The sequence below is a fragment of the Colius striatus genome, chromosome 11 (genome assembly GCF_028858725.1).
Source record: "Colius striatus isolate bColStr4 chromosome 11, bColStr4.1.hap1, whole genome shotgun sequence".
NCBI lineage: Eukaryota > Metazoa > Chordata > Aves > Coliiformes > Coliidae > Colius > Colius striatus.
In genome coordinates, this window is record NC_084769.1 from 1847738 (window position 1) to 1874358 (window position 26621).

At 51.1% G+C, this 26621-nt stretch overlaps 1 protein-coding gene across 5 annotated transcripts in view; it reads right to left on the reverse strand.

Annotated features, from left to right (window-relative positions):
• FMNL2 (formin like 2) overlaps positions 1-26621 on the reverse strand; it is a 140187-nt gene that overhangs the window by 32709 nt on the left and 80857 nt on the right. For all 5 annotated transcript variants that reach the window (XM_062004691.1, XM_062004689.1, XM_062004690.1 and 2 more), the window contains exons 3-9: positions 22726-22806; positions 19256-19332; positions 17397-17480; positions 15013-15165; positions 5874-5982; positions 4737-4813; positions 2644-2737 (exon numbers count right to left, since the gene is read on the reverse strand). In XM_062004691.1, coding sequence (XP_061860675.1) covers positions 2644-2737; positions 4737-4813; positions 5874-5982; positions 15013-15165; positions 17397-17480; positions 19256-19332; positions 22726-22806 — 675 coding nt within the window. The remainder of the gene's footprint in view (positions 1-2643; positions 2738-4736; positions 4814-5873; positions 5983-15012; positions 15166-17396; positions 17481-19255; positions 19333-22725; positions 22807-26621) is intronic.

Genomic DNA, 26621 nt, shown 5'->3' on the forward strand with positions numbered 1-26621 from the left:
GGCAATGGGCTGGTGGGTGATGGGGCTGGGACAGAGGCTGCACTCCATGAGCTTAAAGGGCTCTGCCAGCTGAAACCATTCTATGAGTCTACAAGAATCAATGACTTCAGGTGAAGTAACTGGACAAGAGCAATCCAAGGGACAGCTTAACGAAACAAGCCATCCTCCACTTGAACATCCTGAGCCCAGCCAGAAAAAGCCTGGCTTGTAAAATCATTTTCAAATGAAAAGTCGTTTTCCAAAAGGATTCCTGACAGGACTCAGATCAGCTGTGGCTTTCCAGCTCAGCCAGACCCCGAGATCAAATTCTGCTCTCATTTACATCAGAGCAAAGCTCAAAGCCTAATGAAATACTTGATGTTCAGCCTGATGTAAATGTGAGCACAATTTGGTCCGAAATATCCTGTTTTCCCTACTGAGTTTATGACAGGGCGAGGGTTAGGCATAAGTTGGGGTTTCTTTTGAAGTTACTTTATGGCAAGGAGACAGAGTGGCAGAGATCTAGTTGAACGAGTCTAATCTGTCCTAAATATGCACAGAGTGTCTGAGGAAAGCAGCACAGAGAAGCCATGGCAGCCCTGCAACACATGCTCACAGAGGCCACACAAATACTGCTGAACTTAGAGCAGACTGAAGTGTACTGCTGGAAATCTCACCCTGGGTACTTCACATGTCAGCAGCTCAGAGGTTTTTCATATTACCTACAACACCAGAACTAGAAATGATCACTGCCAACTCGCCCAGGAGGAAGCTGGGAAAGGACAGCACGGAGCGAGAAACCAGCAGCGTAGCTGGATAAAGGGAACAGCTCAGTGCAGAAGTGGGAAAGGCCAAATCCCTTCCTTGCACACCCACTTCACCTGCAACACCCAACAGTTCCACTGGAGCAAATGAGCTGCTCAGACCCAGAGAGGGATGCAATGAGTTGTGGCAGAGAAATGGCAAGTGCTCTGTGGGAGTTTCAGGGAAGGAGACAGAGAGAGTAGAGCACCTGGAAGAAAACAAAGGAGCAGAAACTCAACTAAAGATGTTGGGAAGGTAATAAAAGTGGATGGGACTTTGCCCACCCTTCCCTGTGAGATGGAAAGAGCCTGTCTGATGAGCCTCACACACTGTCCCAACCAGTGGCACTGTGGCTGTAGCAATCTGCCCAGTTTATCAGTAATCCCTTGCACCACCCCCACTAGTGGGTCAGATTTCTTCTATAAGACAGCAGCAATAAGCCAGAGGAATTTAAGCCTAGAATAATAACATTATACTTTGCATGTATATGGTGGTTTTCTTACTTCAAGCTATTACCCAACTGCACTTCACAACAATCTCCTCCATGACGCCTTTGTTTCACAGAGACAGAGGCACCGGGAGCTTGCCCAAGGTTACAGGAGAGAGACAAACTACCATTTCCAGTTCTCTGCCTGCACCAAAGGACCGCAGATCCCTCCCCAGAAAGCCTTATTTCCACAGCCTGACCATCCCCTCCACTGGTGTGAGCCAGGAGCAAAGCTTCTCCACAGTAACACAGTACTGCCAACTCCGCTGCCACTTCCCAGCCAGGGAGGCCCTGGCAGCGGCTCCTGTCCTCAGGCAGCTCTATGTACACCACACAACTCACATCTAGGCCAGGTCAGCTTGCAAAGCTCAGGTTTCTACAACAGGCCCACACTGGAGATTACTTCAAACCTCTTGCTCTGGCTCTGTGTAACGATGAGCACCTCGGGTTATCTGCCTGCGACACGCAAATGCTTACAGAGGATGGAAATCTGAGGTCAGTATCTCTCCACCAAAACCCATTCCCAAAACACAGAAAGCTATAAAAAAAGGAACAACTTGGCTGCCTGATGCTCTGCATCAACCCACTCCCAGCAATGGTGGCATTAGGGAGAAACACACTTCATGTGTGACTGGGACTCCACAAGTCTGCAACAGTTTTTGGGCTGGCAAGTCTAGATTCTTTTTTCCTTTGATACTAAATCCACACACACATGCAATATCCAAAATAAGCTAGAGCAGCAGCTGTCTAAGCCTCGATTGCCCCCACTGGTGCTTCTGAACCTTCATACAACGTTCTCGAATCCCATCAACCACCGCATGCAAAGCCGTGATACGCCTGACACAGCCACGAGTGACACTGCTTTGCCCCACCTGAGCCTCCTGGAACACCTGGATTAGTTTCAGCAGTCAGTGTCCCATCACAGGGACTTCCTTCTGTAACTACTTCACAAACAAAATTCCTACTGGTGGTCACACCAAGAGATTTTGCATCTCAAGGGCTGGTGTGAACGGCTGTGAAGATCCAATACACTGCTCCTGGTTGTGTCATCTGAGAACATACACAAGTGTTCAGAGACAGAAGAAGTGGGGGAAAGCTCTCAAGGCTGCCATTAGCTTTCCACTTCAGGGACACAGCCCGAGTGACCAAAGAGTAAAGGGAGCAACTCACAGTCTGGACTCAGCTTGTTGGGGTTATGTCTCTTTATCCAAACATGAACCAAACGATGGCATCGACCCCACTGTCTATTTCTTTGCAGCTCAAAGTGACTGATGGAGTGAAAATCCAGGGAATTGTGCTGAATGACAGAGCTCGTGTCACATAAGAGAACTACCAGCATGTGCATCCAACTCCAGCTGAGCCCAGTAACATACCTCCTTAAAGTTATCGAACGCAGACAAAATGATCTCATGGCCTCCTCTGACGAGGCAAACAGCTGCCAACAGCTCTAGGACAAGGGCCTTGGTCCTGCCAAGAGAAGAAATTGTGACAGTCAACACCCACCTTCTTTCCACCTGCGTGCAGAAGGGATGTGGAGACACCAGGAGCCGTGGTTTGCATCCCCTGACGGCAGTAGCCCTGCGAGGTGCCGAGCACCGGCTGATCCAGGGCATTTCGGCTCTCCCAGCATCGTGCAGTTTCCCACCCCACATTTTAATGCTTCTCAAACCATGCACAAGTTTATATCACAGATCACATCTGTGGGAATTCAAGCAAACCCAAGGCAGCTCTGGTAAAGGCAGGTCAAGGTCAGCCTTGGGCAGCTTGTGCTCCTGGAGAGCCCACTGCAGAGCCCCGGAGATCAGCACACACAGGCCATCACTCTCCCTCTTCACCACAACACAGCTCAAGTCCTCTCAGCTTTTAAGGCATGTGCTTACAATTCAAATCTGTATCTTTTCCTGATACACATCTGAATTATTTTCTATGATAATCTGTATTATTCATAGCCAAAAAGAAACCCCAAACCAAACAAACCAAAACCAGCTGTGGCTCACTGCTGTAAATATAGGATGTCTTAGCGTGTCTTTCCCCTCTCAGCAATCTAGGCATCTGATTGACAGCAGTGCTAACACAGGCGTATTCATGAGAGGGGGAAACATGTAACTGCAAGAAAAGCATGCAGCAGACTTAGTGAAACTCACAGATAAATAACCTTACAGGGTTCACATAAGGCAAAACTGGACTTTATGGCCAGATGAGCTCAGAGCAGATAGTCAAATCATGCAGACACGTATGAAATTAGTCTCATGCTAAAGCACTGACTCAAACCAGATGTTACAGACAAAGAAATACCTTTTGGCTTTCAAAGTGTCAAGGTTATCTTTGGAAACCAGACAAAATGTTCACTTTCCTAGGAAATTTTACATCTGTCATTTTCAGTTCTTAGCCAGTTTTTTTCCTGCCACAAGAAGAAAATCCCAGCCCTTGCAGACAGGACCACAGAGCTCTTCTTATGGGTCTGCAGCACTCTCCCCTCCCAGTTACACCGTGTCAGTGGCATCCATTTGGGCACAGCCACAGGAGGGGGAGTCCCTACATCCATCCTCCACCTGGTTTGCCCACTCCTGTGGCACAGCCCAGGGATGGGATCAGCTCTGCAGCGTCACTCAGAGCTGCTGCTTTCCTTCTGGCACATCTCAGCTCGCCCCACACACTCAAACCTCCAGCTTCTTCCACAACCACGCTGGGGCTAGAACTAGGGGGGCTAAAGCTCACATTAAGTATGTCTTCAGGCTATTGCAGCCACAGTGGAAAGTGCTTTTTTAATAGACATAAGTCTAAATAACCTGGGAGGAAGAGAAGGAGAAGGAGAAGTGCACTGTGAGGCAAGCAGATTACCTAAGCAAAGGTCATATATATATATTGTGCTGTTCAGTTGTGTGTCATCCCCTGGTTTTACCTCTCCTTGCAACCATCAGTATGTCAGATTTGCTTTTGTTAGACATGCAGGAGGGTCCACAGCCCCAGGTTTTGCTGGAAGTGGCTGCCAGGGTCACAAGTGTGTGTGTAGGGAGAGGGAGGCAGACCCATCCTCACAGCCATCAGTTTCACTGTGCCATTCCAACATCATTGCTGTGGCTTAACAACAACACGACATGGGACAAGAAGGAAACCCCCTCTCAAAGAAATTCAAACCTAAGGGCTCCTCAGACAAAATCTAGGTAAGAAGATTTGCCTGTTCTCCAGGAAAATCCCATGCTAAGCTGCTCATTATCAGCAGGGTCTTCTTTGCACTGCAACAGAGCTGCAGTGCTTGAGCAGCAAATTTTCAGCTGCAGAGCCAAGAGCTCCCGAAACCATGGAACTAGAAGGCACTTGCTCATCTATCTGCACCATAATACACATTTCACCTGATTCACAGTAGAGCTACAGGCTTCTGCATAAGCATACCCCTGAAAATCCTTTTCCACATACTCTTTTACTTACCCACTTGTTAAACTCTCTAAAAGCAAGTGCAGCCTACCTGGGATTCTTGTTGTTCAGACTTAGTGCAATTTCATTAACGGCGTGTGGGTGTGACATGACCATATTGAATCCATACTGAAAAGAGAAAGGGGGAAAACACTGCTTCAGTTTGGAGACTCACACATAACAAATGACATATCTCTGACCAGATCTGGTGGCAGTCTCTCATGTAATGCTGTAAGCCAAAAAAACCCACACTGTCAGGTTTACCAAGACAGACAGAACATCTCCATCTGCCACCGTGCAACAGTGTCAAAAGTACTTGCTTTGCCAACAAAAAGGGGTCCAGGAGCTGCTCCTGCACCACTGCCAACAACCCTGCTCATCCTTTCCTTCCCTCCAGTCCCTTTCTAATTCTGACAGTCAAGTGCATCATGACCCTCTAAAGAGGAATCTGCACTTCAGTTGCCAAAGCACTTCTTTCCCAGACTGCATCGTGCAGTTACTGCACAAGTGCTGCTGCCTTTGCTCTCCAAAACTGAAAAAACAACTGCTTTGGGAAATACTGTGTTGGTTATTAGCACACTGTGTGCATCCTTCCCATCAGAGGTGAGGCACCCAGGGAGCTGGCATCCCCAGGGCCAGGGTTCACACATGGAGTGCTGCCAGAAATACCTCGTAGGGCCATTTGTAAAGGTGTTCACCACAGGCTCTCCCTGAAGCACAGAACTTTGGGCCATTACTGTTGTAGCAAAAGAATCCCAAGGGTGTGAAGTTAAGCTGGGCATGCTGTATGATCACAGCATCTCACTGGAGAGACTAACTTTGGTCTAGTTGATTGCAGCTACTGCAGCTGCCTCGCTATAAGCATCCAACACAAGTGACAGCTTGGCTTCTCCACCACTGTGTTGTATTTCCTAAGTGTTAGTACTAAATATTGAGACAAACTGAAAGCTCAGCAGCTTCATGTCTCAATGTGCCCAATGTGCACGTGCTCTTCTCTACGTGTGTGCTCCCTGTGCTAAGTGATGGGCACAGGGACTGTGTTACATGGCTTCCCAGCTAGGCTGCCTAAGAATGAGTGAGAATTTCAACCTCTGCATCAGTTTTACCTCAACAACTCCCCACTAAGCTTTTCCCTCTCCTCCCAACAACAACACAGTTACATGTCCCAAAAGAACAAAGAGGGAGATACCTGGTAGTTCATTATGGCCCGTAAACACATGATGCAGACGTGAACATCGTCTTTTTTACTCACTAATCTGGAGTTCTTCAGTGTTCTTCGGCTGGGCAAGGTGTTATACCTGCAAACAAAAACAGCTCCCATCAGTCACAAGGCTCACTCCAGGCTGTGAGAAGAAAGGAATGGCAAAACCCCCTGACTGAGGGAAAATGCAGACATCAGTTCTGCAGGGGATACAGCCAACAGGCAACACACATTCAAATAAAGCAAGACTCATAGGGGCTGCTGGCTCTGGTAGTGTAGGGAGCCCCAGGTGCCTGCTGGCCACCACTGCCCAGCCCAGGGCCACCAGCCACCAGCCTCAGCCTTCCACCTGGCACAGCCAACACCACCAGCCACGACACAACCCCTCCAAAGCCAGGTGCATCCCTCTCAGGGCACCCAAAGGGGAAGGAACCACCCACTCACAAGCAGAGACACTCTGGGTTTCATTTCCCTGTGCACTTTACTCTGCAGGAGCCCCAGCACAGACCTTGAACAGAACTGCCCATAGGCCTCAGCACATGTATTAACTCCCACTGAAGAATGGTGCCTCTCTTTGGTTCTGCCCCTGAGCTCCCTGAAAGCCCTACAGATTGTTTGGGGAAAACTCAAAGCCCTCAGGAACTTTCCTCAGAACAGAGGCATTAATTATTATTAATGGTAACCCCTAACTGGCAACTCAGCCTTGAATCCAACTGAATGAGTACGTGGAGTGAACACACAGGGAAAACTTTCAGCCTGACATTTCTGTGGCACAGCAAAGGAAACCCACACCTCAGCTCCTCCTCAGGTACTGCTCATTTTCTGAAAGAGGAAACATGCCTCAGGAGCTGAGCACGGGAGATGAGATGGGAGCCAAGGAGATGGGAGCCAAGGAGATGGAGTGCCATAGGAAACTCCATGCCTGCTCTTCCACGTGTGAAACTGAGCAAGGAGAGTGATGATGTCTGATGCCAACAGCAAAGGTGGAGAGTGGTGCTTGGGGTTGGAAAAACACTTTAGTTACCCTACTCCTCCAATATACAGCATCCAAACAGCCCAGAGAGAAAATCCAGGTAGGGCCACAGCACCCAGAGACTTGCTCTTGATTTACACCTCTGCAGCTGAGAGCAGAGACCAGGGGGCATTGGCTCACTGGCTCACGAGCTAACACAACCTCTAGGCAGGGACAGTAAGCCCTTTGCTTTCCCAACTATCACACTCAGGGCTGAAAGTGAAGGAAGGAAGCAGGACAACCTGCAGAGAGGAGGACAGCAAGGAAATCACCGCGCTGCACGCACAGGGATGTGCCGACTCTGACGCTCGTAACGCAAAGAGCAGCTCCACTGGGGCTGGGAAGAGAAACTCAGAGATGAAGCTTGGCTGCTGGAGTAAACACAAGCTTGGGTAAAAATGAGGCTTCTTCAGCCAAGTGCAGCCGGTCACACGCCTGCCACAGGCACCTCTGCAGTGCGGAGAGCACACACGGGAACGCTCCTGCTCTCTGAGCCAGGGAAACAACTGCAGCGGGGAAAGCTCCTGGGTTACAGCACCTTTAGCTCTCACTGCAGGCCCTAGCCAGGAGTTCAACCAGCAGGGACTCAAAGCACACCTGCAAACAGAGGCTGAGGCAGGGCGAGAAGGGGAGCTAGAGAGCAGCAGAGCTTCCAGGCGACACGCAGACACTGGCTGTTCCAACGCTCCAGTAAAGTGTGAGTGGCATGGAGGGAGTCAACAGGGAACAACCTGTCATCATTTCTCATAACACAGGAACTATGTGGCATTCTACATAATTACCAGGTGACAGGATCAAAGCAAAGCTGGCAATTTGTGAGGCACTCCCCCACACGGTGCTTGGAGAGCTCGGCGTGACTGTGCAGAGCCCAGAGTCTGGCTCAGGCTCCAAAGGCACTTACACCCATTCACAGGGGAAAAAGCCCATCAACAACTATTAAACACAAAAGTGCAACCCTTAGATCAGGATTAAATCTAAATCCTTACATCTGCAGGCTGCTGCAGGCAGGAGCATGTACCTGGAGAAACATCAGGGGCTGGAGCAGCTCTGGAGGTTCCTTACAGACTTGGTGAAGACAAGCAGTGCAGCCTTTAACTGGGAACTTTAACTGGGTCTGAACTGGGAAGTGTGGAAGCCCCTAGTGTGGGCTGGAGAATGTGTAAGCACACCACATTAGCACACTTTCACACACTCACTTCACTAAATAGGAAAAGCATTGCAATAAAAAGCTTTTTAAGTCACTTCTAGTCACACAGAGATCACTCCCACAGTGACTGATCTCTGTTCTAAACTACTGAAGGCTGCATATGTTATTTCCCTTTACATTTTAAGCAGGCAGAGCAATGAGATCTCTATCGTGCCACTGACAGAAGGAAAGTCTTCCTCAGTGCCTGCTATGTAGATTTCAGAATGCCTTTAAACCTCTCACAGAGCTTTGTCAGCTGCAACAAACGGGAGCAAGTCTCCTTACACTAATAAAAGCTCACCAGAAAGCCAGAGTCTGGCATTTGCAGCTGTTTGGGAGCGAGGAGAAACAGGACGGTGGAGCAGGGACACTCTGTGCCACAGCAGGAGCCTGGAGCACACCGGGTCTGATCTCCCTGGGATCTCTGCTTGGGATCCAGCCACCTGGGTGGAGTCTTCCCAGGCTGAGAGATGCTCCCCTCAGCACCCCTCACTACCTGCAGGGCTTTCTGAACACCCCAGGAGAAGCAATGCAGGTACCAAAAGGAAGGTTTGAGAATATTCACCTCTTTTGAAGAGGTGGAAAAGACCCCCAGAAAGCCACCAAGGGCTGCAGAGATCTCCTATAGCACTACCTGCCTGTGACCAAGAAACCTGCTGTCTAGCAGCCTGGAGATGTTCATTTAGAGGATTCTCATCTCCTCCAAACCCAAGACAACCCTCCCCTTGGGTGCTTCTCCAGCCTCAGGCTGCACACCGTGCTCCCTGCTCTCTCCTGCCTTTCCCACCCTTCCAAACATGCCAAGTCCAGGCTGTGCTCCCCAGCACCAGTGACACCCGGAGCCCACCGCCTCGCGCTCCCAGAGCTCCCACCCCTGGCAGTGAACAGTCAGGCTGAGAAACAGGCACAGAATATGCAATGGAGAGCTGCAGTGCAGAGGCAATCTCCAGCACAGATGGGATCCTGCCCTAGCTTTAGCTTCCCTTCAACGGATGCAAATTTCCTCACACAGGCACGAGCGCCAGGAATTCACGAGGGGGGTCTGTACAGGAACTCTGGGCTCTGCACCTTGGAACCAAAGCTCAAGGTGCTCTCTCTGTACCAGTGGCCACTGCAACCACCCCTGATGTCATCTGTTTCCCTCCTAAAGGCAGGGCCGACCGGCAGTAGCTCTGACACCTCCCTTTGTGCAACTTGAGCCAAGCCAGGGTGGACGACTCCTTTTGCTTCTCTCCCACTTGTTGTTACTCAACATCAGGCTGATGTGAGCAGCTGGATGACTCGTGGTTTTGATTTCCTGTCTGCTGCAGGTCAAAGATTATGTCACCAAGAGTATATTTATCCTGCTAATTAAAATCAGATGGTTCCTCTTTTATTTCCTCTGCCCCTCCTTTAAAGGACAACTGGAAAACCTTACTTCTGAAAAGAAAAAGCAGCGAGAGAAAAGCTGCCCGTGTGCAAGCTCCTGCAGCGTGTAATGCCTTCCTCCTGGCAGCCAGGGGGCAGGGATGGCAGAGCTGGGGGAGCTGCTCACAGCTCTGTGCCTTGGCTGCTGGAGGCTGGGGGGAAGAACACGGGATCCTGGCCACTGCACCCGCCTGGGAAAGCTCCCCACCATTAAGGGTTCAGCCTCACCCTGCTGAAGTACACAGCACGGCTGAAGGGGCTTTCTCTCATCCAGAGCTAACACAAACCTGGATCTGCTCAAGAAGCACTTATTGATCACTTTTATTCGCTTACAGGTTTGCACTGCCACGGTGTCCCTGGAGACCAGGCTGCACCTCTACCAGCCCCTGCAGAATGGGGACTGGAACATCTTAAGAGGAAAGGTTGTGAGCCCTGGGGCTGTTCAGCCTGGAGAAGGGAAGGCTCAGGGGGGACCTCATCAACATTTACAGTACCTAAAGGGTGGGTGTCAGGAGGCTGGGGCCAGGCTTTGTTCTGTGGTGCCCAGTGACAGGACAAGAGGTGTTGGGACAAAAGCTGGAGCACAGGCAGTGCCCCTGGCACAGGAGGAGAAAGTCCTTTGGTGCTGAGCTGAGGGAGCCCTGGCCCAGGCTGCCCAGGGAGGGTGTGGAGGCTCCTGCTCAGGAGGTTTCCAACCCCACCTGGACACGTTCCTGTGCCCCTGAGCCAGGGGAACCTGCTGTAGCAGGGGCTGGGGCTGGGGCAGCTCTGCAGGGCCCTTCCATCCCCACCAAGCTGGGATGCTGTGATTCACCCCTGACAGCCTGAAGAAATCTATTTTGCTAAATGACCACGTTGCTTTGTTGATGTGATCAGCCACAACTGCTGCAAACACCCAGTGTGTCCTGGGCTCCTCCAGCACCTTGTACACCCCAGACCTAAAAACCGCAACACACGAGGGCACCTTCTGGAGCAAAACAACTCGTGCTGATGCTGAAGACCCACAGATGGATAATGAGAACACCTACACAACGAAACGAGACAGTCGGAGCAAATCAAAGCCCTTTCCACCACGGTGAGTGAGTGCAGATCTCAATACAAAGTCCTGCCATCTCCACCAGCTGCAATGGGAGGGCTTCCATGCTTAAAAGGAGGCCGTGGGCCCAAAGCAGCAGTGCACACTTGCATCAGTAATGAGCACAAATTACAGCTGGCTTCTCTCATCATTTTTTATCTTATTATCTGCTCAAGCATCTCATGCCCTCATTTGTCTGCACTGGCTCCCACAGAGCAGGAGCAGAGACTGCAGAGGAGAGCTGGGGCTGGACCTCACCGCTCCCCTGGCAGCTCGCCCGGCTCTGCGTGGGCTGCCACTGATGGTTTTCATTGGACTTTGGGCACCTGTCCCAGGGCCTCAACACCCTCACAGAGAAGAATTTCTTCCTAATATCTCATCTAAATCCACCCTCTTTCAGCTTGGAGCCATCACTCCAGGCCCTTGTACAAAGTCCCTTTCTGGCTTTCTTGTCAGCCCCTTTAGGGACTGGGAGGCTGCTCTAAGGTCTCCCCAGAGCCTTCCCTTCCTGCCCAAGGTATGTAAAAAATTGTGGTCTTCAGGCAGAGAAACCAGAGGAATCACAGGACAACTGGTTGCTCAAAAATACCCCATGAAATTAGCAAAGATCCGACCAAACTTGGGACAACAAAGTCAGCTGCTCCCTGAGCAGTAGAAGCGTTAATGCCAGAACGAAACTGAGTCACTGTGCCACACAAAGCAGTGTCAGATGCTGAAAGCATTCAAAGCCCCTGCATGGGTTCAGATGTGATTGCCTGGATTGGGCTCCCATTACTGGCTCCATGGATTTTGAAGATGTAAAGTTCCCCAGCTCACCCCACAGAAACACTGAAGTACTTGACTTGGAAGAAAGGGAATTTCTAACAGGCTGAGACACTCTGCATTAACACTGATCTGACAGGAGAGTATGACTTCCACGTGAAAGTAAGGCTTTATCTCCCTAAAAAAGCAGCAAAAACCTCCCCAAAGCTTCATCCCTGTTTTTATCCTCCTGCCCTCATTTTGGTGTTTGCTTCCCAAACCCCTGTGCCTCCTCTGGAAAAAACCCCAACCCCTCAGTTGCCAAGGAAACCCAGTGAGCAGGGAATTGGCAGGGTTTAGCAGTACTCAAAAGAGCTCCAGGGAGCCAGTTAAAGTCAGAGTTAGAAATGGGTAGCCTCAGCCACCAAAGGAACAGACGGGAAGCCTCTGCACCCACGTCAGCGCCCGGCCAGCTCCCACCACAGCCAGCCTGTCCTGCCCAGCTGCCAGGGAGCTGCTCGCTGCGACGGGGCTGCATCACTCCCAGGGGCTGGAACCCTGACACTGCTGCCTACTGCAGCTTTCAGAGAATCATTTCAGTTGGAGAAGCCCTTGAAGCTCCTGGAGTCCCAGCCCTGCCCTCACCCTGCCCAGCCCAGCATCGACCCCTGGCCCTCAGCACCTCACCCCACGGCTTTGGGATCCCTCCAGGGCTGGGCACTGCCCCAGCTCCCTAGGCAGCCTGGCACAGGGGCTGACACCCCTCTCAGGGAAACAGTTCTGCCTCAGCTCCAACCTCAACCTCCCCTGGGGCAACTGCAGCCCATTGCCTCTTGTCTCATTACAAGGGAGAAAGAGCTTGACCACCCCTAAGCCACAGCCTCCTGTGAGGGGACTGCAGAGAGTGCTGCTGTCTCCCCTCAGCCTCCTCTTCTCCAGGCTCAACACCCCCATTCCCTCAGCCCCTCCCCAGCCCCTTGTGCTCCAGCCCCTTCCACAGCTCTGTGCCCGGCTCTGGCCACGCTGCAGCCCCTCAGTGTCCCTGTGGCAGTGAGTGAGGGGCCCAGCCCTGAGCACAGCCCTGGAGCTGCAGCCTCCCCAGGGCCCAGCACAGGGGACAATCACTGCCCTGCTCCTGCTGCCAGCCCAGTGCTGATCCCAGCCAGGATGCCACTGGCCTTCTTTCCCACCTGGGCACGCTGCTGGCTCCTGTTCAGTCAGCTTTGTGCTTCTCTCCTACTCCATTTGCTATAACATATTGTCTGGGGCCATGCAGGGCTCTGAGGGCCACAGCATCTTTAGTGCTATTGATGCCCGAGGCCAGGCAGGAGAGCTGGTGCCATGACACTGCCATACAAGCACCAAAAATGAGAAATAACAGTGTCAAATCAGCACAAAACGCTGTCTCCCCAAATCTTCTTGGTGTTTTAATAAATAAGGAACCCAGGTCAAATCTGTTCTTGTTTTTCATACTGCCATGGCACTGCAGGGATGAGATCAGCTCCTCAGTTTTCAGCTGCCCTCCTAAGGTTGTCAGCCTTCCCTTTTTTCATGCAAGAGAGAGCAGTGCTGCTTCTTTTCTCTCTATATTAATGGTTTTCATGACAAACACAGAAGAGGACCTTCCACACAGAACCACCTATGGCCTGGGTTCCCACATATCCCGCACACATCATGTGCTCAGCAGTCAGCCAGGAACCTCCTGGTTTTGACCAGAAACACCATCCTGCACACCCTCCTCACTTGACGAGCACCTACCTTGCTCTCAGGAAGATTCTGTTTCAGTGAGCTAATATCTATACCTGCTTTTAGGTTTTACTTCAATACATGTGGCCCCCAGCTACTGAAAAATCACACACTCTAATAAAACACAGAAGCTTCTCTGTATGAGACACAAATCAAAGGTGCAAACTCAGGCTAAGGGCTCAATGTCTAAGGTGTGAGACTAACACCACCACTTGCAACACACCAAAGGAAGCCGGGGTCTCGTTTCAAAGTAAAACACGTTTTACTTCCTTGTAGAAAACCCCACTGCAGAAGCAAACTAGACTGTGGAGGTAGAACGTGGTAAGCACACGTTTGGAGACTTGGCTTTGCCAATATGTGTGATTCCCAGGTGACAGGGGATGGGCAGCAGTGGGCACGTGGCTCCCGTGCCCCGCGCAGCCCCCGCTGCCCGTCGCCCTCCTGGCACTTACGGCATCTTCTGGCTCGGAGCCTCAGAGCGCAAAGCGACGCCGCTCCAGAGGCAGCTGGCTGAAAAGCAGCTCTGGCAGGGTTTGAACTGAAGTTGTTCAGGCAGAGAAACCCATCTGATGGAACGTGAGAGAGGAGGACGGGAATGGAGGAGGGAAGGATGTGAGAGAGAGGAGTGGTTGGAAGAGGGAGGGCAATGAAGGGTGCAAGGAAGGAGACATGGACGTGGCAAAACGAGAAGGTAAGGAGCAAAGGAGGATGTGGAAAAGGAAAAAGGATGGAAGGAAATGAAGAGAAAAAAATGTAAGAGACTCGTAATGTCTACCTGACATGCATTTCTAGTGTAACTAATCACAAACATGCCTCCCAAGGACAGCCCAATCCGACATCCTCCTGCAAGCACGACACTCGGCCACTTCCCTGGCGGAGTACAGATCTGAGGAAACCAAACCACAGAGAACACCTTGGCAACATCTTAAAAACCCCAAGGAATCCACTGGCTGAGCGATTTGCTGGACTCCATAACCTGCACCTCCTCACCAGCACTGTGTGTCTGTCTTCTCTCCACTGCCTGATGGCTGTGAGCTACACTTTCCAGGTACCACCTCCACCACCACGCAAGCTGTAGGTGGAAGGCAGCCACTTCACATCCACAGAAGAGCCCACATTGGCACTGACTGACAAAGCAACACCCAACCTCTGCTGGAAGATGTTGGGAAAAGCTGCAAGTCCTTGCCAGCTCCATCTTTTTTGGACTCTGCTATGGCTCACAGGACGATGTAACAGAACTCCATAAAAGCCAAAACACAAAGTCAGCAAGCAGTCAGCTCTCTGAGCTGTGTCCCCAGGTAACAGCACTGCTAGTCTAAAGGTGGAGCATCAGAGGAGTGTAACAGAGCTGACTGCCGTTATCCCTGGGAAGCGATCCCACCTTCTCCACAACCCAAAGAACCCCAAAAGCAGTATTTGTAAAGAGACATTTAATAGTAAAGCCTGGGGTGGTGCTACAATTAATTAGCAGCAGGTTTGAAAGGTGGAAGAGGCCTTTCAAGTGACAAAAAAAGACCAGCTTGTTCACAGCAGCATGGAAGGAATGTGCTGCTACAAGAGATCTCTTTGGGCAAGACCCCAGATGGGAGCCCCAGACTGGCTGGGTCCATGGAAATCTTGAGATGCCTTTTGGAGAAGAGGAACTGCTTCCTCTGTGCAAGCCACGCTGTACCCGATGGAAACGTGCATCATGCATCCTTAGATCCCTCTGCCATTGGAAAGGGAGGCAGAGCTATTCTCGTCTCTTGCCCAGCTGCTGCGTGACGCTGTGTTACCGGCTTAAAGCGCTTCTTTCCACCTCAAAACCAACGGGACAGTGACACACTCCCTACATGTGCCAAGCCCACACTGTGCAGCGAGGGAAGACGAAGCACGTATTGCCATGGGAAGAGCCCCCTAGGCTCAGTGACATGGGCAGGGGGTGTGTGAGGGCAGCCCGGGGCCTGGCTCCGTGCCTTACCGCAGGTTGGAGTGCCTGCCGGAGCGCGTGGCGCTGCTGCCCGCCGGCGACGCCGCGCTGCTGCCCCGCTGCAGGTCCTCGATAGATCGGCTCCACGGCTTCGACTTGTCCATCGAGCTTTCCACGCTGTTCTCCAGACTTTCGAAGTCAAACCTGGAAGGGAGCAGGAATTCCACCGCTGGGTTACACAGACACGATGCACGGAGCGCTTTCCTTCCTGCTCAGCGCTGGCAGAGCTAACTAGGCTCCAAACGGCTGCAAGAGGAGGGGTCGCTCTGTTCTCCCCAGTAACAAGCAACAGAACAAGAGGAAACGGCCTCAAGTTGCACCAGGGGAGGCTCAGGCTGGATGTGAGGAGGAATTTCTTTGCTGCCAGGGCTGTCAGGCATTGGAAGGAGCTGCTCAGGGAGCTGCTGGAGTCACTGTCCCTGCAGGGGTGTCAGAACTGGGTGGGTGTTGCACTGAGGGCAATGGGCTGGTGGGTGATGGGGCTGGGACAGAGGCTGCACTCCATGAGCTGAAAGGGCTCTGCCAGCTGAAACCATTCCATGAGTCTATGAAGCAGCAATGCAGGCTAACTTCCCTTCAGCTGCAGCACAGTGTGAGCTTCCAACATGTGGAGCCTGGCAAAGGCAGCAGCTGCCCACACAGCTTCAGGAGAATCAACCAGCTACGTTTTATTCTATTGCAATGCAAACACACACAACCCTGGCTGCTTTGCTGCTGAATGGCCCTGCCTTGAAGGAAAGAGAGGGAACACTTGAAGCTGTCTCCATTTTATTTCAACAGATCAATATGTTGTGCAAGTCCTGATTCAGTTTCCTCCATCCAGATGTGATCGAGCATTTGATCTCTAAAGGTCCCTTCCAAGCCTACCACTCCGTGATCCTGTGGTTTACGGTGCCTTGTTGGCCCTCCCCAGCCTCCCAGTGTATGTAATGTATCACCAGCAGCATCACAGATTGCCTTTCATTTCTGATTCGGTGCCCACTGTACTGCTATTTCAGGCCAAAACTGCTTGTTCCCCTTACAGCTCTCAAGGTTATTACTCATGTTTACCATGTCAGAGAGGGGAAAAACCCAGCAAGCTAACTTGGGTCCATTTGTATCATTTCAGGAAGAAAGCCTCTGCACAAACCCTTCTCTTTGCTGTGCACGGGTTTTTCCAGTGCCAGTAACATTCTAAAGCATATCATTTTCCCTCATTAGTTTTACTGCCACCCCACCAGAAATCCCTCCTCTCTGCAATGGTATGTACACATCTGATGGCATCCTTGCTAAAAAGCAAGTTATCAGCTCTCCTCAGCTTGAGTCCCTAACTACAACAGCATCTTTAACCTACTGCTTCTTGGCTAGACAAACCCTGATCTTCAGCTGAAACATCCATTTCAAATCGTGTGATATAACGACCAATGAAAGCTGAGGGGCTTTTCCCCTGGTTTGTTTTAAGAGAGTACTTTTAAGGAGTTATTGCCTCAATAACTAAACCTGACCCCTGGCTAACCAGGTATCAGAATTGAAAAAGCTTGGGTCACAGTCTTCCCAACTGACTAATTCACCTTGAACCTCCTTCTGTGGTACTGCGTGGCATCCACTGCACAGGGGGCCAACAAACGTGCCTGCCAGGAGCCCTGGGAGAGATGGTTGGTGTGTGGGTGTTGCTGTGAACATGGCAGGCAGCATTCCAAACCCTCAGGGTCAGACACCTAATTGTAAACCTATTTCCAAGGAAGCCTGCACACGTCTGGCAGGTGGTTTTGCACTGCATCCCTGAGATGGTCAGAGGCCAACGGCAGAAAATACACGGTACAGTCTTAGAGACAGATCACAGAATCAGAGAATCATTTTGGTTGGAAAAGCCCTTGAAGCTCCTGGGGTCCAGGCCCTTCCCTCACCCTGCCAAGCCCACCACTAACCCATGGCTGCTACTGCCAACCCCCCAGGTCCTTTCCCTCTGGTCAGCTTTCCAGCCCCTCTGCCCCAGCCTGGAGTGCTGCCTGGGGTTGCTGTGGCTCAAATTAAACCTCATCCCACTGCCCTCTGCCCACGGCTCCAGCCTGGCCAGGGCCCTCTGAAGAGCCTTCCTGCCCTCAAGCAGATCTAAGCTCCTGCTTCATATTCTCTGTGAAATAATCTCAAGGTTTACAGCTAAGCTTTTTCTTTTCCTCTGCTAAATGCCATGCTGCAATAGTTCTGGACTAACACTCCCACTTTCTCTGCTGCAAGGTACATATACAGCATTGTACCACCCTGCTAGCAGGAAAGCTCTGCCCCAGGGAAAGCTGAGCATCTGCCCTGGCCTTCCCTTCTCTTGCTCTGAAGAGGTGTGGCAGGTTCTTACTTTGCCTTGCACACCCAGAGAGCACCAGGCACGTCTTACTTACGTGACAGCATACTGTGCAAACGACAAGTACTCCACCAGAACATCCAGGCCTTTGTTTTCCTCATTCAGGAACTCCCTGACCCATCTGTTAGAAAAATCATTAGACATCAGAACGTTTCATGAGCCTCATTCACTTACTGGAGCTCTTGTCAGATAGAGACAGATCCTCTGCAGGAAAGGCAGCACCAGTGAGCAACACTTGGCTTTCTCACTCAGGAAACGATGCCTTTTAAAAGTGCCCTTTATTATTTAGAGGACTTTGAAACAGTGCTTTAGAGGACTTTGCAATGTACTGAAGTGAGTACATACATGATGGGAAAAACATTCCCCCCCACACACACACAAAAAGCATAACCCACCCCCCATGATGTACACTCTGCATTGCACAGACACGAGATGTTCGCTCTTCTGAGTGCTGAGCTCTGGAGCTGGCAAGTGCCTTTCCCCCCACAGCGGTGCAGCTGCCCAGGCTCACTGCGGAGCCAGGCACAGCTCCTCTCTGGCACACACACTGCCTCACAAACTGCCCAGCTGTGCTTACAGCCACCTCCTGCTGCAGGAGCCCCAGGGACATGGCAGTCTTTAATAGCACACCAGCATGGGACTGATGTGGCATCCTGGGCACACATTTCACAGGAATTTTGCCTTCTCTGTATAAAGGTGTTCACCTGCTACTGTGAACTTGGCCCCTGAGAGCCCCTTGTGCACAGCCCCAGCTCTGCTCTCCTCTGAACCTCAACCAGGGCAGCCAAAACCCCACCAGCAGTGGGTTAGGCGCCACTGGAACCAGTGTGGAGCTGGGGAGGGAACTGGGGCTCCAGGCTCGCTCTGCCTCCACTGGCCTCAGAGCTTTGGATGCCCTGCTCCTAGCAGAGTGGGAACTCATCACCTCTGAGTTACTCTAGCCCTCAGGCTTTAAATCTTTCACCCTTTAGCTGCTAAAATAAACAATCTGGCATTTTTATACAACATATTTTGAGATACATCCTTCAGCCAGGTGAATCAGCTACAGAAACATTGCTCTGGTCAGCTTCTTTGTGTTGGGAAATGAAGGAAAACACAGCAGGAGGCAGAGCAGGGGGGTGGGAGAAGTCTGTTGTGAGTATCTGAGGTGGTGGGGCTTGCAGGAGGGTCCTCTGCTGCCAGGCACACCGTCCCTGCACATCACCCTGGAGAGAGGCTCCCCCAGAGAGCAGCCATTCCTCCCACAGTTCATACACCCTCCTCTCCTCAACAGGAGGGCAGTATCCTGTGAAACTGATGGAACTGAGCTGGACACAGGGAAACACGATGCTGAAGAACCCATCCTGGCTGATGTGCCAGTGCTGAATTGGCTTCTGGTCCCCAGAGCAGAGAGGTGAGACGGGTGGAAACACGGACAGGCATGGCAGCTTTGAGAGAAAACTAAGTCTCTGCCATTCTTTCCCTTCTGCTCTTTGAGAGAAATTCTGTGTTTTACAGAAGTAAAACCCTGGTAACATTGTTCACAGCCAGGCTTCAGGAGCTGCATCATTTTAAAGCCATAAAACAGCATGGGAGGGGGTTAGAGGTATATTTATAGCTGCAATACTATTCTAGACACACTTGTGCCCACTGCTGCTCTGACTGACTCAGGGTGAGCAGGAGTTGACTGCAATCTTTTTCCAGCCTTCACAGAGATGAGGATGAACCCTATCATGAAAGGATTAGAGCTGAGTTATTCCCCTGAGATGCCCAGCCATGCCTTAACTGAGCCCTTCAGGCTTTAACAATCCATCAAGCAGTATCACTGCTTGACAAGCAAAGAGATATTTTCTCCAAGGCATCCATCAGCAGCTGTAAAAAACAGGTATCCTAGAAGAGAACATGACAAACTCTTACCCGATGTGATTTGTTCTTAAAGAAATCTCCAGCTCCCGGAGCACTTGAGTAGACTCTTGGACTCGTCTCCTGAACTTCTGCAATTGAGTGAGTAGGCAAAAACAACAATTAAGACTCGTGTGATGCTATTAGAGAGCCAACATCTCAGTGCAGGACGAAGAAAGGAAACATTAAGGCAAACCAAGAACCCCTCTAAACCCCGAGGAACGCACCACCAACAGTCCAGCAGTCAATGCAAACATACACTCTGGAGCAGTGACTCCTGTTCCCATGCACAGCTCTGGCTTTCCAGGATTAAGAAACTTACAAGACAAATAAACATTTCCTGACAACACAATCAGTGTTTGAGCACCAAACTCTCCATTGAGAACTGCAGCACTTGGGCTTCATTCTCAGCCTGATGCTTTAGTCTCGCGTTGGTGACATTACATCCCCACCAAGAAACCTGCTGTGGGTTCTGGGTCATTACCAAATCTGTGGGTGTGAGCCAGGGATGAACTACAAGTGTGCTGCCACCTGCATGCTTTAATAACGTGTGCATGCTAAATTCTGTCTGCTGGGGAAAGGCCATAAACCAGCAGAAGTAAACCACCATGGCAGAAAGGAGATGGGCTTTCGTGTCGTATCTGCTTGGGAGGAGAGAGGGTGACCTGGCAAAGCCTCCCTGGGATGCAGTGGGAGCCTCACTTCACTCCATGGCAGTGGTCACAGCAGAGGCCCTCTAAATGCCACTGACTTTCTTGAGTGAAGGCAAGCAGCTCCTCTCCATCCTCTGCAAAACCAGCTGGCAGCAGGGCCACCCTCAGTGTGTGGACAGGGAGAGCCAGTGGTGCCTCTTCCTCTCCCAGCTGGAGAAAGACTGGTCTTCTCTGCTGCCTGCTGCTCCCTGCCCATGGAAATGTACTAAACCAGCTGGATAAACTACTCTGGAGCAGTTGTTTTGGTAAATTTGCATTGGTGAACCAGGTAAATGAGAGCAGAAGTGGATGGACGATGACAATCACCTTGGAACTGCAGCACCTGACAACCCACTCGGTCATCAGACAGACTTGATGTGCTTGGAAAGGCTTTATACACTGAGGACAGGAGAGCTGCTGCTGCTGCAGGGAGGGCTATGCTCCAAATTGGAGGGGAAGAGGAGTTTGTTCTCAGTGCACCACCATAAACTGAAGGGGACTGCTCGGCAGTTGATTCTCAGGAGTTCATTTATCGAGGTGAGGCTGATGAAAGGACGGGATTTACCCTGCCTTGCTGACCTATGTGAAAACTATCAGCTGCCTTCTTCAGTGGGGTTTTATCACAGGCTAGTTAGCAGCACTGGCCTACTTGAAGTAGGACTAAATCCCAGCTCAGAAAGCCCCTGGCAGACAGAAATAGATGTCTCACTGCAAGGTCCTAGTCGACATAAAGCACTATTAATTTTCACTTGGAATTAGCCAGTTGAGATCAGACACACAGATTCTCTGGGCCCCACTTAATTAGCTCAGAGCACAGAAACACAGTGCCTCCTCTCCCAAGAGCTTACACAACGTTAACTGCAAGCAACATAAAACCTTACCCCTCCAGAAGCAAAGGTAAGAAACTGATGGAGCAAGAGGTAGAGAGGAGACTGGGGTGGGAGGGCACGGCAGAAACAGCCAGCACATCCCCATGTGCCTCACGTGGCACGGTGAGGCCGAGCTGCTCTGCAACCGCAGCAGGGAGTAAGGAACCAGCTCTGGGCTTTACTGGGCTCCAGGAGCCACCAAACAATGTGTCGTTTCCACACTTCTCCCCGTTCCAAAGTCCAGCTGAGACAAAAAGCAGTTGATTTCCCTGTGCAAAGCCACCCAGTGAGCCGAAAGGCACGGCGTTGGGAGGGATCCACAGGCGACCTCTCCTCTCCCTCTCCTCTCCTCTCCTCTCCTCTCCTCTCCTCTCCTCTCCTCTCCTCTCCTCTCCTCTCCTCTCCTCTCCTCTCCTCTCCTCTCCTCTCCTCTCCTCTCCTCTCCTCTCCTCTCCTCTCCTCTCCTCTCCTCTCCTCTCCTCTCCCTCTCCTCTCCCTCTCCTCTCCCTCTCCTCTCCTCTCCTCTCCTCTCCTCTCCTCTCCTCTCCTCTCCTCTCCTCTCCTCTCCTCTCCTCTCCTCTCCTCTCCCTCTCCTCTCCTCTCCTCTCCCCTCCTCTTGCCCGGGCTGAGGAAGGGCTGCCGGCCAGACGGAACCATGCAACAAAAGGGAGGAACTGGGCCGGGCTGTTTTTAGGCTCTCTGGGGTTTGTGGTTGGTCACGGGAGCCTGGTGGCGGTATGAGGACAAGAAAGGCTTCAGTGTGTGCCCACGGAGCGAAGCCAAACACTAAATGAATTTTAAAAGCCCTTCAGGAGGAGAAGCACAAAGATCTCTGTTCATCGGGGGTCGTGCTTGAAAAACAAGCCAGAAACGCCATCATCGGCCACAGGCAAGGGGAAAGGTTTCCTACTGGCTCCTTGGGAGCGGCTGTGACAAGAGAAGCACTGTGGGAAGGCGCTGCTGCAGCCTGCAAGCACAGGGCTGGGCTGGCCACGGCAGGATCCGGATCTCACCGCGGGGCACCGGCCTCGCCTGCCTCTGCAGCAACACAAAGCGCTGACTGTTGGGGGCAAGGCAGAGGCAGCTGACAGCAGGATCTGCTGTGCTCTGGCTGCCCGCTTTGTTTAGTCCAAGGCTATCAGCACAGAGTATGGCTGGTACCCAGAGTGGTTAAGTAGCAAAGGGTCGGCCACGGTCCTGTAAATGGGATGTAGGTTTACTGTTAGTCCAGAATGCTGGAGGCTGTTACTAAAGCCATCAGAGCAGTGCAGAAATACCAGGCTCATCCAGGAGCACACGCTGGGACAGAAGCCACACGCACGTGAAAAGCCAAGTAAGTGCCTGAGTCTTTCAGCAGTGACTAACTAACCATTTTGGACAATATGCAGAAGGAAGGATGAGGCTCTGTCATGTAACTCCACCCCAGCTTCCATCTTCACAACCCTGAAGCCTCAGCCGAGACTGCAAGGGAGAGAGCTGTGCCAGCTGTACTGAATTTGTCACGCAAACACCCAGAGAAAGGGACTCCAGACTTCAACATCCCCTTCACAGGCCTGACAAAAAGTGCCATGCAACAGAGCTTCTTCGCCACCAGCGCAGCCCACATGAAAAGTCAGACCTAGAGCACAGCTCAGTGATCATTTGTCAGACTATTTACTGGAGCTAAAGTTATTAAACCAAGTTGTTCCTCGTGTCAGATGGTCCTTTTCTCTGCAACATCTATTCTCCTGAGCTGCAAAAAACACAGCACCTTCCCACTTTCTCTTTGCTTCTCTCTGCAGTTTGTTCCACCTCCAAGACTCTTTCTCAGAGACTTTTACAGGGCCTTTTAGACAAAGGCAGGAAGGAACCCAGACCCTGGGACCCTGGGACTGTCCTCTGTGAGGAACGAGGGATGGGTGAGAGGAAACAGGACACTCCTCACCTTCCTGGTTACAGCTGGGTCCAGATAGCCCTTCAACTTCTGGATGTATGTGTGTGGAGGATTCTTCACTTGAAATCTTTCCTGTAAAGGATACAAGAATAAACATCAGCCATTTTATAACACCTTCCATATTTACCTACTCTATATATATACAACATGCATGCACACAAACACATATATTTAGCCAGCATATAGTTATTTGATCTGCACACTGCTTATATCCATCATTATATAACCTATGCACATACAGCAGGCATGCAAATCAAACATATTTGCATGTAACTTGATGTTCTGACATTTGATATTTATACAGGGTGCATGAAAACACACCTTACGTATTCAGCAACAAGAAACACACCTTACACGCTCCACAACAGCTCTGGATTGGAGTTACACATACAAACACCTGCATCGGAAACAACAGGCACAAAGTGACCACGCAGTAACTGGGGAGCCCCACGAGTGCACAGTGACCAGTGCTCAGGCTTCATTGCCATTATGAAGCACTCACCAGGCTGGGCAGCTCTCCTGGCAGGAAGATGCAGCCTTCCTCACCGGCCCTACCCAGCCACCACACAACAGGGCTCGTTTCTTCCACGCAAATAGACTCAATCACAGCAGCATCCACTTCTTACATCAACACTATGCTTGAGAACCACACACCCGTCATACAATGGTGGGGGTGGAAGGGCCCTGCATTGCTGCTCCAGCCCCAGCCCCTGCTACAGCAGGTTCCCCTGGCTCAGAGGGCACAAGAACGTGTCCAGGTGGGGTTGGAAACCTCCTGAGAAGGAGCCTCCACACCCTCCCTGGGCAGCCTGGGCCAGGGCTCCCTCACCTCAGCACCAAAGGACTTTCTCCTCCCATGCCAGTGGAGCTTTTTGTGTCCCAGCTGATGTCCATGACCTCTTGTCCTGTCACTGGGCATTACAGTGTCACCCCATCCTCTTGACACCCACCCTTTAGACACTTATAAGTGTTTATAAGGTTCCCCCTGTTTTCTCCAGGCTGAACAGCCCCAGGTCCCACAGCCTTTACTCCTCACACACATGTTCCATCCCCTCAGCATCTTGGTAGCCCTGTGCTGGCCTCTCTCCAGCAGTTCCCTGTTTCTCTTGGCCATTGTGCCTCGGGATCAGCTCCCTGCACCTTTCCTGCCAGCACCGCTTGCACCGGGAGCACACGGGGGGTTTTGCTCCTCCCAGCCACCTACAGCTCCCAGCAATTCAGGGGGTTTCCTTCCACACCTGTGTCACAGGAGGGCAGAGCTGCAAGCCAGCAAGCGCTACCAAAGCCACCCTCACACTTACCTGGCAAATGATGGACCAGACATCCATCCCTGTCCCACTGGCAATGCCTGGGAACCACCACGTGCCTCTCCTGCCCACCAAGGCTGGAGTCTCGGCAGCCTCAGGACACAGGGGAAGGCAGGCTACTGGAATGGTGGCTGTACCTGTGTAAAACTCTGCCACACATTGCCCAACTTCCCCTGCCCATCCCACTCCCCTGCTGCCATGACCCTGCCAAGAAATCCCCACTTGCCTTTCAGACCCTTTTTCCCCTGCAAGTGTCCCGAAGCCCAACCCTTACAGGCAATCCAGGCACCAGCCAGATTCAGGGCTGAATCAGTGATTTTGATGACAAACACGAGGTGTGCAAGGTTTGTGTCCTGAGAGCTGCCTGACTTCTGCCAGCTTTCCCAACCAGCTGCACGGCCAGCCTGAAAGTTACCCTCCAAAGCTGCTGCAAAACACGGGCTGCTGCTGTGTCCAAACCTGTTCAGAGCATTACCAAAAGCTCTGACACTATTTGTATGTTGGAAGAATTTTAAACTGTTCTGCCCTTTCCTTTGAGAAAAGAGCTCAGAACAATTTCCTCCTGAAACTCTGCATTTTGCAACTGCTATCTGAGACCTCCCTTTATTAGGCCAGGATGCAATTTTGACTGCATTATCTGAAAGTTATTTCATGATGAATAGGACCCTGCTGCCCAGAACATACTGTCTGAACACCAAAAGTTGTTCCTCTTATTATCTTGCTGTAAAAAAACCCTAATTCATCACGGTCAGTAGGAAAAAATGAACTACAAAGTGTGCCCCATGGTCCCATCAGCCTGGGTGAGAGCTCTGTGGGACAGACAGCACACAGTTCATTCCTATTTTACAACAGGGCATTTTTTTTCCATGCACCTTCACACAAAGGGGCCAAACACAGACCTGGCACTGGCATTTCCCCTTCAGCCAGACGATGCAAAGTTCTTGGTTGCCATTGAAAGAAAAGAAACCAAAAAAGCAAAGCAGATAAGTGAGCTGAAGGGAGGAGATGGACCCCAACTATCTGCTTACTTTCTGACTCTTCAGGGTACACTCTTGGGCTGGTTTCTCAGTCAGACTCGCAGCCCCCTCAGGATATTGTGGCTTTACACTGGGTGTAAATGTAAGCTATCCAGAAGCAATTTCCACCCATTAAGCCATTTTAAAACTTCCTCACACTGGCAGATAGACAAAAAGAAAAGAAGTGCTTTGCTCTAAGTGAGAATCTGGCCCACTGCAGGCTAGTAAAGAGTTACAGAGCTATCTGGGCCTCAGAGACCACCGCTGTTTCTCATTTCCCCCCCCAGCAGCTGTGTATTGGCTCCAGAAACATTACAGCACTTGAAAAACCACGTCCTCCTCTAGAAGTGTTGCCGTTGTGCCCCTTGGTAGCCCTGTGCAGATATTACTCCTTGCACCTGCAAGTGATGAGGAGGAGTGGTGGAGCAATAAGACAAAGGTCCACTCTCCAAGAGCAGTGGGTGATGCAGGAGCAAGCAAGCAGCAGGCACAGCAAAGCCCCACACTAACAAAGCTCCACATTAGCTCCCCTATTTATTCCTCCTCTTTCTGGAGGTTCTCTCATGCTGATGTAGCTCTGCTGTGCTCAGTCGAATCCTCCAGAGAAGCTATTTGACTCCTACGGGTTTATTTCTCTTACTAACTCATCAGCCATCATCTGAAGCGAGGGGAGCTTTTCCTAACTGCCAGTTTTAGTATCTGGAGTCTTCAAAATGAGAAGCTTAAAGAGACTCAGGGAGCACATTTAGTAGTCTGCGATGCACATACTGTGTGTTTTTGCCTGTTTTCTTAAAGTCTAGCTGTAATTGTGTATTTATGTGATTTATCTCTGCAGTGACTTAAAAAGATGCTGCTCGTCAGAGTGGAATTATTTGGGTTGAAGGATTCTTAAAGACATGACCCATGAACAGCAGACACCAGCAATGCTCTAACTAGTGACCAAGCACCACTTGTGGTAAACATCTAGTAGTCCTGGAAATATTTTTATAGCCCCTTAAAGTGTGTTTTTCTGCTTTGGGAAGTCATAAGAGATTAGTGTTTAAAACTGCCCTTTCCTGGCCACGATCACAGTCTGGCTTTAGCCAGCTTTGACTTTTATGTCAGAGGCTGATCCATCACAAGCTGTAAGAACCAGGGCTCGACAGCAGCCTGAGGCTCCCTGATACCCCCAGGACACCCTGAACAGCTGCTTGCAGCCATCATCCTTCCAAAAACTGATGCTCTGCCAGCGCTTGCCTGGTGTGGGAAGGCTCAGTGCTCACAGGACCAGCGTGACTGCAGCCTGGGATTTCACTTGCCATCAGTGCTGCAAGCAGTGACGGTGCAGGCTGGCCAGGCTGGGTCCTCTCAGGGTCCTTCTAGTCCTTCTTGAGAGCATTTACTTCCCTGCAGAGACAAACAGGCTCCCTGGCTGATACTGAGGCACTGCTGTTCACACATAATCCACTTGCCTGAGATACCATAAATAATGAGTTTAAAAGTCTTGCTTTTTCCTGTCTGCCCCTCCTCTCCACTTCTGGCAATTTGCAATCGCTCACTGGCCAAACTTCCCTTCAAAATGAGA